Below are 12,335 nucleotides of genomic sequence, written 5' to 3' on the forward strand. Positions count from 1 at the left end.
CTGCGCTTTCCGCCGGTCCCGAGGGGAGCGGGGCTCTCGCGGGCATCGCCACGGCGCCTGTCCCCCCCTCGCCAGGACACCCACGGGGGTCCCTCTGCCCCCTCGCGCTCGATGCGGGACCCCCGCAAGGGAGCCACTGCCGCGCAAACAGGGGGAAAGCGTGGAAGGGTCAGGGCAAACCCAGCCCGGTTCAGGACACGGGTGTCCTCCACTCCGAAGAGGTGTTTTTCAACCACAACAAGGTTTCGGGGTTTTTCGAGAGCAGCTGGCACAAGCGTCCTATTGGTAGAGATCAGTTTCAAGGTATTTAATCCTAACTGAGGACAAAGTAAGGATGAAAACACAAAACACACACATAGAAAGCAACGGTCATAAGAGCTAATGCCAGCCTCCCTCTGCCACGGGGGTTTGTTCTACAAAGCAATGTAGCGCTGAAAACACATGCATCAACATACAGCTGCCTTACTTCCTCAGGCACACTGTCTTTTGGCATAACCACAAACAACTACCTACAGCTGTTTTAATCAAATAGCTAAAAACAGGAGTAGGCATTACATGGTTCCAAAATATGACTGAGGTGTCTCTTTAGATAGCACACCTTTCAACCAGAAATTAAAGGACAGAAACAAATCCACTTTCACTTCTGTTGCCCAATATTGCCAGCACCTTTATTTCCAGCCATAAGAAAGTAACTGGGAAATAGCTAATGTTGCTAATTAAATTCACCACCACGTTCTGCACCAGTCTGTGGGCAAAGCAGACTGCCCTTGTACAGAGAGCTCAACAGCTTGAGGAAAGCAGAGAAACTGAGCTATGCATTTTAGGAATCTATAAAGCTGTTTCCTGTGGTTTTGTGAAGTCAATGTTACCAACTTCTGCTTCTAAAACAGGATTCTTGCACTCTGCTCAATTATTCCTCAGTTAGATATAATAAGCTGTTAACGGTCACAGCCCAAGATCAAACCAGACTTGCTTTGTTGTATCAGAAAGGATTAGTTCTGAAGGCAAAGAAGGGCACAAATTTTCTGTATCAGACCTCTGCTTCTGAGAGAACGGTTTGAGAAGCTCTGAAGCTTGAAAGGCTGCAATCTAAACACAAATTACTTTGCCCACTCAAGGTGAGGGTCTGTCCTGGCTTTTTCCTCAGTTCTCTTTGTATACAAAAGCAAAGGCCACAAGGAGCAGCTGGGACACATTTTTGTCTTTTCAACCTGGAGCATCATAACACATCCATACTTTGTTTCAAGCGAGACAAAGTGGTGACACAGCACAAGCAATACTACAGAATACCACTGACATAAGCAAAGCTGCTGGTTTTTACCCTCTATGGACAGATACAGAAAGAAGGACAAGACACCCCATACAGGTTTACTCCAGAGACGACCCCCCACCCCCACAAACAGCACGATTCCACCAGGCAACTCTGATATCGAATTATGTCCGATTGCTTTTTCACAGAATAGTGGAGGGAAACCATTAACTCCCCCTCTAACTGCCCAAACATGAAGGTCAGAATCAACCTGAGACCTCTTAGCTCAAAAAAAAAAAAAAAAAAAAAAACCCCCCCAAAAACCCCAAACCCCCCCCCCCCCCCAAAAAAAAAAAAACAAAAAAAAACCACACCCCACCACCTCTTGTTGCACATAGTGGTGCAAATATACATCTTTTTCACAACCTTCCCTGAGAAGGTGTTGGGGAAGGCAGAACTGCTGCCCTAGTAAATGTCTGCCACAAAAGCCTGGCTCATCAGAAATTCTAGTCCCTTCTCACACCTCTAGACTTACCTGCTACAATGTCTCTGGAGACAGGCGCAAATCTCTACCCAGCAAAGCTTAAGAACAACAATAGGAAAATAAATCCAACTCTAAGGAAGAGGACTCATGGGAATTGAGACTGATTAAGTTAAGATCTTGTTCCATTAGAAATAAGGAGTGCTGTGTTTGTCTGGGATTTGAATGACCTGCCTAATTAGATTTTAATTTGTTCCTTCTCCCTTAAACTGGAGGGATACTTGACACCCACAAGCTTTAGGAAAATAAAGCAAAAGTATAAATGGCATTGCTCTTACTGTCAATAGCAGCCATTAGTAAACTTCTTTAAGCAATTTGGAAAGCCTATTGCAAAACAGGAATTTTGGCTGATTTTATAAACTGATGTATTATTGACAGCCTCAGTGGATGTAGAAGTAGCTATCTGTTTTATCAAGACTGGTGTCATGTCTCTTCCAGACCTACATTAATGATTCCTTATTTTCCATGATGCCTCCCCTTTGACCAGGAGCATTTAAAAAACATTGGCAAGGTGAAAGCCTGAGAGGCTCCCTCTGAGCCCATTTTACAATAGGAATAGATAAAAAGTGAAGTTTTCCTCAAAAGACTAAAGTCTTTACATAGCCATTTAAAAAAGAAAGCCTAAGAAAGGACCATCTTAAGAGGAAGGTACCCACTGATTCTCAGAGGAACCAAAATTGAAGGACAACAAATGCACAGTATTGTACTCTTGAGCGAGATCTGAAGGAGAAGTTATGAGCTAGAGAATTACAACTCAGCTAAGGGGACCAGGAGTCCTGTCAGAACAGTGATACAAAGTTGGGGGAAGGCATCTTGATGGCCAAAGTAAGCTTAGGAATGGAATATATAGCATATAACCATTTACTATTTTCCTTATACAATGTAAGTCATTTCTTGAAGACAGACTTTACAGAAGACTACTTGTTCATCTGTCTAGGACATGCAATATTTAAGCAGCACAAGGCAGAATGGCCACAAGATGGAGATCTGGGAAAGGGCACGCTGACCCTAGCAAGAAGTTCTGCAGAGGGTGAAAACTTAAGGTATGTCAGGTAAAGCAGATAGGTCACTCTTCAGTGGTGAGACCTCGTAACACAAAATCTATGCCTAGGAAGCACTGAAGAGGTCTGAGACAGTGACTGAAAGTGATCTCTGTGCAAATATGATTTGAAGCAAATACAATTCCAATCCCATAGGTCAAAACCCTGCAAACTGGGGATTATTCACCATCAGGTGGCGCAAACCAGCACTGCTGGACAGCTGCATTCAGAACTGTACTTCTGACAACACCAGAGTGACTATTTAATAATTTACCAGTTGGATGTCCTCTCCAGGTCCAGCAGATGCACTCCAGATAAAGTTATCCATAGGCTTTACAGACTTTATCTATCTGCAGAGGAAACATTCAAACCAGCTCCTTTTGGAATTGGTTCCAGAGTGAGATTTGTTTATTTTGTCACAAGCCTTAAAAATTCTGACAGGATCCCTTTGACCACTGGAGCCCAGAAACACCAGGCCTCACATACTCAGGGCACTGCACACCATACCAGAGCCTCAGATGTACAAGATACCTTTGAAATGTATGCTGTCCCTGCCATAGGGTGGTAGGGAGAAAGCAGCGTAACTGCTTGGATACAACAATGGCTTTTTTTTTTTTTAGCAGCAGGTCCGTGGACAGCTGTCATTGTAGCAGAGCCAGTGGATCCAGCTCTAGCAACTTCAGTTTCTACTTTCAACTCCTCAGTACCCCTCTAGAGCTTGATCTAGTTTGGTTAAGCAGTAAAGAATCCTAAAGCAGACTGACAGGCAACTCAAACACATTCTAGCAGAGAACCAGAAGTTGCTACTACATTGCAGAAGTGGGAGCTCAACCTAACAGACATCCTATTTCAGTAAGTACCTCCAAACATTAAAAAGCCCTACATACACTTGATGCAATGCTCCATTTTACAACTGAGAACCCCAAGCAAAAACTCACATAAGACTTATCTTTCAACATATTTCAGTGAGGATGCAAAAGAGCTAATAGTAAGAAAGAATCAGGAGCATTCCCAAGCTCCCTAAAACCTGCCAGCTTAACTAATCTCATCTACATGCAGTCCATGTCTCCTAGTGTCATATCTATCCTTTAGTTACTGCTCTGAAGTGAAAAATTGTTCCTAATGTGGCACTCATTTCAGTGTCAGAGTAGAAATGCACAGGAAAAACTAATATTGAACAGCACAGAAGCTTGTTGCCTCTGTTGCAGCCCCTTGGATAGGTTTGTATACCTGAATGCTCATATATTCACCTTCCAGCACCACAAACAAACCAACTGAAAAAGATAACTACTATTCCTGACAAACTTTGCCTAACAAAAGAAAACAAGTTTAACTCCAGTTGCACATTCCAGTTAAAATATGACACAGTATATTGTGGTTTTTGCAATGCTACTGCTGGATTCAAGACTAGATGGTTATGATGTTACAGTTAAATAGTAACTGTATACAAGGGATACGAGATTCGCAGGAAATATTAGTTTTGCCCTAAACAGCACTTTCCTTTATTTTAAGCTTTTGTTTGACAAAAAGTGCCTCTAGTCTAACCTAAAATTACTCTAACAAAAAAGCCTTGTGTGGGTACTACATATAAGTAGTGAACAGCCTTAAGCCTTTGGGCACCATTGTAGCACAGAGTTATATATGGATATTTCAGTGTTCAATTGCAACTGTGTTGAAATATTTAAACAACAAGAGCCATAAAAAGGAAGGAATTGGTTTACAAAAATTACATTACTTACAGTGATGATCTGCGAAAGTGTCAGTACATTTTTAGAAAGAAGATTAGCTTACATGTCCACAAATTGCAGTATAAATCAAGCTAGCTAGCAGAAGTTGTCAAAATACACTTCCATATCATAAAACCTGCCTTTGTTGCATTTATTCAAGGTCAGGAGAGTTATAATGAAGTGGTTGGCAAAGGTTCAGCTAACTTATCTGAGAAGGTGACTTTTGGCTTTTTCCTTAAAAAGGAAAAAGCTTTCACTGAAAAAGCCTCTCACCTTTTTGATCACAAATTAGCCATTGAAAATGTGAAGCAAATGCACACCAATTGAGTAATATCTGCTTGAGTTGGTAGTGAAGATTAGCATTCAATCTATCTTCACAGACAAAATGCTCCATCAACAACACAGTTGTAGATGGCAGCATGAGAAGGAAAGGATGGGAAGTTTATCTCTGATCTAGAGTACAAGGTGCTGAAGGAGAACATCAGATTAGATTCCTGTGTCAGAAGGAAAAAGCTAATTTCATAAGGAAAGTCTCTTATCCTCCAAAGATACATCTGCTTACATTAGAAAAAGATTATTTTGTTACTTAACCACAGGTACCAGCACTTACAAGCTTACCTTATCCAGCAACACATTCTGCCATAAGCGGAAGATACTGAGGTAGCTTCTGTCTCTTGCACTGAATGATGTGAAGAAAAACTGCAGAAAAAATAAGTTGCAAAAAGCTCACTTGTAGGTATTTTCAAGAAACCCAGAATATTTCCTTGTATTTTGAATATCCTAAGGTTTTCAGCAATGGTATGCTCCTCTAACACTCAACAAACCTGGGCTCATATTCCCCACTCTCCACACTTTTAATCACTTTTAATAAGCAAGAGTTAGTTCCCCAATATCCACACAGTATATAAAGACACTTGATCTTCTGGGCATTCAATTGCAATCATTTGTACCTTCAGCATAAAGGAAGAGCTCCCCCTCTACTAACTACACAGTTAAATCTCTCTCACGCTCTCCAAATAGGAGACGGAACAAATCAGAGATGCACATGCCTGTTTTTCACAGGTCACAGTCCTTTCCATCCTTCTGCCACATATTCCTTTTACTAATCTTTTCAAAGGGGAAGATGTGAAATTAAAATAGGATATCAAACTAAATGCATCATTTGCAGTATTAAAGTCTTTCCCATTTGAAAGTTTAACAAAGAGGTTTATCTTCCTTGATAATGAAAGTTAATATTTAATAAATTGAGAGGGAACAATCAAATACGAGGAATCACAGTTCCTTCACAAAGAATAGCTCCAGATTCACCCTGGAAAGCTATTCTCTGTATCCAGCCAAGAATTATTATTTTCAAGGCATTTACAGAAATATCATGAAGTATGTTGCACATAAGAACATTGTGCATTGTGCTTTTCAGTTTTTCCAAATACACACCCAAAACCTGTGCTTCCCAGCACATAAAACTGCATGTTCTATGGGTAGATTTCTTCATGACTTGAAACCCATGAGATCACAGTCCTCCTGTTTTCAGCAATTTTCTTCCCGGGGCACTTTAAATCCAGTGAGTTTGATATTTTTGTGATCTCAAGCACACACATTCTGAACTCATGCCCTAAACTTTCAGTTTTCAAACTGTTTTCCTTTTGAGAATCAGTGGGACAAAAACTCCCTTATTTTCTGGCTACTGCATCAATACTCCTAGGAGATTCTGCAATCAAACTGAAGTTGAATTATCAAGCCAAATGTACAGGGAACAAACCATTAAGTCTGTCTTCTATTCCCAATCACATTTAAAGATTTGACAGGGAATTTACTCATGCAAATCTAAAAGTACAAGTGCTCTGCCCTGGACATGATCATTTTAAAAGAAAAAAACATTTAAATACAAGTTTTCACCTTCTCTCCTTTTGTTGCTATTTGTATGGCATTTGGAATGAGCCGAGCAGTCTTCTCCTTCGTCATGAAAGTGATATCCTTTAAGGCAATAGAAATCTAAGCAGAAACAGATTTAGTAAGACACCAAAAAACAGCTGTTAAGACTAAAAAAATACAAAGTCAGAGAACATGCAAGAGATAGCCAAACTAACCCCAAACCCTGGGATGCAGTTCAGTTGAGATCACAAAGGCAATTACTGCCTCCACTTGCTAAACTTAACAGCAAGTACTCCAAAGCAGAAGCAAGTTAAGATGACTGAAGAGTAATCTCCTTTCACACTAGGACTAGGGCAGCAAGTAGTTCCTTCTTTCCTACCACTCCTCCAGCAACGCTCAAGGATTAAAGGCACAATCCCAACCACATGCAAACCACAGATTTGAAAGCCAATCCCAATCCATATGCGATACGTAAGGCAGGACATAGATCAGATAACATACTGTCTTGTCTATGTCATCTCACAGAAGTTTGCAATCTAGCCCATTTTCACTGAAGTTTATTTGCAGCCCAGACACCACAAGGAAATCTTCCTGCTTGGTTGTGTTCTTCTTGCATATTAGTACTTGAAATGTTTCTGTTTAGAAGAACATGGTCTGACTGGCTGCAACAAGCCATTTTCATTCAGCTTTACCCCCTCCCTTGGAGATAAGACTATGCTGCCATTCAGCTTAAAGAAAGGAAAAACATACAGTTGGATCTTGCTTTTTCCTGTCTGTGCAGAAGGTCCTCCATTTACTCTCCCTCTCTGCACCAGCACAGCTGCTAAGGAGGTCTCAAAACTTGGCTCTACCATTGTAGTAGCTGATGAGCTCAGATTGCCTTAAGATATTGCTTAAGGTATCACCCTGCTACACAAGCAGGAACAGGATACCACAATGTATACTGTTTTGATTGAAAGAAGACTCTTTGAATTCAAAGGTGTCATTTCGAAAGGTGGGTTTTTTTAAATCTCAGGTATTCAATAAGAAACATTCAACCATCAAATCCATCTGATGAAATTAAGCTTGGTTTTCAGTTAAGCATTTCTACACCCCTTCATTGTCTTAAGTACACAAGCTATTTGTTGTCTGTCCTGTGTACTTCAGAGCATACATAGTAGAATTTAAGAGATTAACTTAAGGTATGAGCAGTCTCACAGCTGCAGAACATTTTAACACACCTCCACCACCTATTAACTATTCCTTTTCTCATTCACTGCCTCATCCTATTTCTACAGCAGATGCAACAACTGCTTGAATGAAAAATTTTAACTCATTAATCTAGTTTGACAGAAATAGATATTTGTGACATGTTGGCTCTCTACTTTTCCTCATACTGTTCAGAAGATACAGATCACAATATAAGAACTTGCAGAGGTCGTTTACGGATTCTCTTCAGCTCTAAGATGCTGATATGCGAATTTGAGACTAAAGCAACTAAGGTTCAATGCGGAGAGCTCTTGAACAGGGCAACACCATGTACTGTATCATGCTCCTGGTCTTACAGGAGAACATGATGTGTTACATTGCTTCATAGAGCAACTCTCCTCAGTGAGGAAAGGCAAGTCATCATCCAGAAATGTAAAAGATCAGCTTTAGCATAACTCCTGAACTCCTTCCTGTGCTGAATGACTGACTGAACAGGCTTACTTCAGCATTCACATGTCTCCAATGCTAACCTCATTTTACAGAGCAACAGATCTGCATTTCCAGTCAGGGATGCAGGCTCTTTCCTTTCAGCACAAAGTTACTAGCATGAGATTGACAGGATAAGATCTGAGGGACTCTTATATCCTGATTGTACAGGACAAAGAAGAGCTGGGATTCAAGAGAGCTAAGCAATCTTACTGTGGTCTCCCATCGGAAAATGTTGCTGTGGAAACAGAGCCAATTTTCTGAGAGATACAAGCGTCCTTGCAGCAGGATATCCTTCTGGAGTGCACAGGCATAATCTGTGTACAGAGAGCAAGAGCAAGTTTACTTACTTATTGCAGCTCAGTTGAACCAAACCTGTTAACTTAAAATGAGACAAGCATATTACAATACAAATAAAAAGCCATTTCTTCACACAGCAAAAGTTTGTGAAGGCAGACTTGTACTGGGTTGCATCCAGACCATTGCTGAGGGAACACCCCAAAGCCAGAGCTGATGGAAGTATCTGTATGAGGATGGCAATCCATGCATCACTCCCCTGTGCACTATCCTGTATTTTCAGAGGTATCAGCCAAGATCAGGCATACATGGGAGCAGTATTCATAAGTCAAACTTCAAAGCACCTAAACAACAGTATACACAAACATTCTATAGTATAACACGTTATACTGTCAACTCCTACATAACAGTAGTTCTTACGTTGTAGCAAGATAATTTTTCACAAAACAGATCCTATCACTAACTAAAACTATCTGCAGAGTGAGACACTAAAAGGCAGCTTGAAGCTATCCAGTTCTTCAGGCAGCAGATATTTTCAGAAGCTGTCATTTTTATTATGATACTGCCTCTGGCTGAAACATCCCTATTGAGAAACAGATTTCATCTAGAATGCAATTAACCATCATCAGATACCTGCTAATTAAGAACAAGAGCAGAGGATTTGGTTGCACTTTTTTTAAAAACCTCTCAGAGAGCTTTCATAATTTCAGAGCCTGAAGATTCAAACAAAAGGAATTTGTAGAAGTACCACTGCTGGAAAGTTAACACAAACCCCTTTTGAAAGCACCAACACAAAGAACATTACTTTATGTATAGAAAATATGCAGAATATACTTATTCATGCAGGATGTTAATGATTTTAACTATAGAGGTATCAATGAGTTTTGTTATTTTGAAAAGCATTGTATCTGGTATTGTGTGAGACAGAATTGTGATTATGCATACAACAAGAAGATGAGCACAGTTCTTGTTCAAGTATCAAGAGGTTCAGGAGTTCCTCATCATCCTAACTTCAGGGTAAGTCTGCATCTACAGAAGCTTTTAATATTAATTTTTTAAATTCTCTTGGGGTTTCCCCTCAAATAATCAAGTGGAAATAAAGTTTCTTGCAACAAGCATGAGGCATGTATACAAGCCCTTGGAGACGTAACCGCAAACAGAATTACATAAACTTCAAGAAATCCAAACCAATAAGTTGCAAGTGCATGTTCGAAGAGATGTCAAATACCAAAATGCTGGGAACAGGAAGGCAGTGGGAGTTTGAGGTTAAGGACTTGAGGAAAGCATTACCAAGAATTTTGCAATTGACTTCTATGTGTGGGGCAGGGAAAGGGATTCAGATCTACAAATACTGGAGCACTGGGCAAGTGATGAGCAACACCACCATGACCTACCTACACAAAAGAGAATATCAAAACAAAAGGAAGAGATTAACATTTCTCCTTCTAAGTCTTCAGATCCACTAAATTAAGATGCTGCTTGTAAACATTTTCAGACAAATCGAAGTTAGTGTCACTTCTTTAAACTCCCATTTCGAAAGTCTAAGTCATTTCTCTTTCATTATAAGACAAGAATTATATTCCATATAATCTTTATACACAGTGCTCATTACAGTGGAATAGTTGCTTTTTTTTTTTAACATCTAAGTTAAGAACAGGAGCAATTACAGTTCTTTTAATGAACAGCAGCAAGTAATTGCTTCTTTGAGCACTGTAAAGCCTGTGATAAGTTTCTCTGCATCAAACAGAGGAAGAGCTCTTTGCTTGGAGGATGCAGAAAGTCCTTCCAAAGGAGAACAGCTTTTTTGTCATTAAAAGAAATGTATATAACATAATGACTTCTGATGGAGCAAGTGCTATACCGTTGATATTAACCCATTACTAAGCCTTTCTGCATGTCCTAGGCAGTCTGTTCACTGAAACTGTGCTTCAGTGTTTGCTCCATGGCTTTCTACATCAATCCTGTGTAAGGAGAAACATCAAAACAATGCTTTGAAGTAGTATCCATTTACTTCTGTTTTACTTCTGTACTGAACTAGAGTATTTTTAAAATGCAGAAGGCATTTCAGAGGATAACTGCCTCCTTCTGAGGCTGGAAAAGAATACAGGGATTTAACTGTTTCTGTGCAAGCGAAAGCTCTAATTTCTCTCCGTTAACCTGGAAGGAACTTTACATGCTGCAAGCATATCCTGACAGCCTCTCAATATTCACTTCCTTAAAGCTTGCATAAGATGAGAGGCAAACTTTAAACAGTCACAATGCTGCTTTGTATAAAAACACCATCCAATTTTTAGACAGTGTATTCGTTACACAATGCTTGGGCAGCACAGGCAGGCTTACCTGCATGGCAAGGGACAAAAGAGGGAAGAAATAAGGTGCATAACTGCTTACAAAGGAGGTTATAAGTTTGCCTTCTTTGAATTTTGATGGTGAGCAAAACAGGGAGTCAGAGCTTAAAAACATTTTTATCTACCCTCAATATACCATGTTGACAAATCTATACAAGTGCACAGCGTTATAAGTCAGGATAAAAGGAAGATTGGTTTGTGTCTTCCAATTATCTCCTACGATGGCTGATGGGAATTACATACTTAAATACTGAATTTTATGTCCTCATACCACATAGCTGTCACTTGTCTCTGAAAAGTCTTTTAAATTACAAGCACTCCCTGTGTCACTCAGTCCCAGAAGTCACATTAATCAATTGCCTAGGGCAAGGGTCTAGGCTTAGTCCCAGGGAGTAAGGGAAATGCTTCTGCTAAAGATGAGCTACCTACATAACAGAATCACTGATGCAACATCCTTTGCATCCAAGTATCAAACCATTTCAACTATGGAATCATTCCTGCCTCCCCCAACATCCACAGCAACCAACTCCGCCATAAATAGTTGCCTCTTCAAAATAAAATAGATGGCTCAAGACACTCACAGGATAGAAAATAAATGGTTATGACACTGCAAGAGGTACCAAGTTGGTTGTCTGTGCTGGAAAGAACATAAAACAAATCCAGTACTCTCGGGATTTAACTCTACCTCTGTTCTTCTTGCACTTACATCACACAAGCCTGTCAATGCACATATGTTGAGTTTGTGCTCAGTGCTCACCCTGACCCTGCACAGTGACTCTTCTTTCCAGCTTGTCAGCTAACAGCTGTCGGACAGTCACATCTCCACTGCTATCAAGAAGGGTTTTGCCTAAAAACCCACTAAAAACGCAGTAGCAGGAGAAGACAGGAAGAGGCTCTCATCCCATATCCAGATGAAGTAGAAGATTCTGTATCCTCTCTTTCACTTCTGAACCCCCAAAAGGAATCTGTCTTTTCTCACAAAGCAGGCAGTACAGGAGAAGAGTATGGACCTGACTTTTCCATTAAGGTATTCGATGCTAGTTCAGAGACAGAAGAATAGGAAGGTATCAGCTGTAGTTAGAATTTGCCATAAAAAACCCCCTTGTCACTGCTGCAATCTGGAGTTATCACCCAGAAGACAAGCACTCTTGGTGTGATTACAGCTTACCTACTATGAGTCTCTCCGAGTCTGGCAGATGAGAAAACTGTCTCTTGAATTCCTCGTTCCTATATTTGTAAGTAGAACTTGAGAGCTGCAACAAAGAACAGGAAAAGGTTAAGTAAACAGACTTATTTTCAGACAGCAACTGTCTTCATACTCGATCCGTAATTTTATCCTCATGAACAAGTGTACATCAAAAGAGTAATAAAGAATAGGTGGTATCTAAATGTGATCATCACTGTAACTTTATGCTTGCTTATGTAACAGTGTGCTTCCAGTATTTAGGATATGATGGTTCAAACTGTTCCCTATATCAGGCCAGATGCTAATTACAAGGCATTACAGTGGTATGATGGCAACCTGCTCTGCTCAGGAGGACTTGAGAGCCCCTTCCAGGGCTAAGTCTTCTAGCACAGACTAAATAA

General features: G+C 40.3%; 1 protein-coding gene across 1 annotated transcript; it reads right to left on the reverse strand.

Annotated features, from left to right (window-relative positions):
- Positions 1-84: 84 nt before the first annotated feature.
- LOC104465869 (GRAM domain-containing protein 1C-like) lies at positions 85-12,001 on the reverse strand (the record flags this gene model as incomplete). Its single annotated transcript, XM_010079083.1, has 5 exons — positions 85-317; positions 5,176-5,256; positions 6,454-6,549; positions 8,317-8,420; positions 11,917-12,001. Coding segments are annotated over 5 exons (599 nt in total), but the record flags the coding sequence as incomplete, so codon positions are not given.
- Positions 12,002-12,335: the final 334 nt, after the last annotated feature.

This window comes from Pterocles gutturalis, unplaced genomic scaffold (assembly GCF_000699245.1).
Source record: "Pterocles gutturalis isolate BGI_N339 unplaced genomic scaffold, ASM69924v1 scaffold34153, whole genome shotgun sequence".
In the NCBI taxonomy this organism is placed as follows: domain Eukaryota; kingdom Metazoa; phylum Chordata; class Aves; order Pterocliformes; family Pteroclidae; genus Pterocles; species Pterocles gutturalis.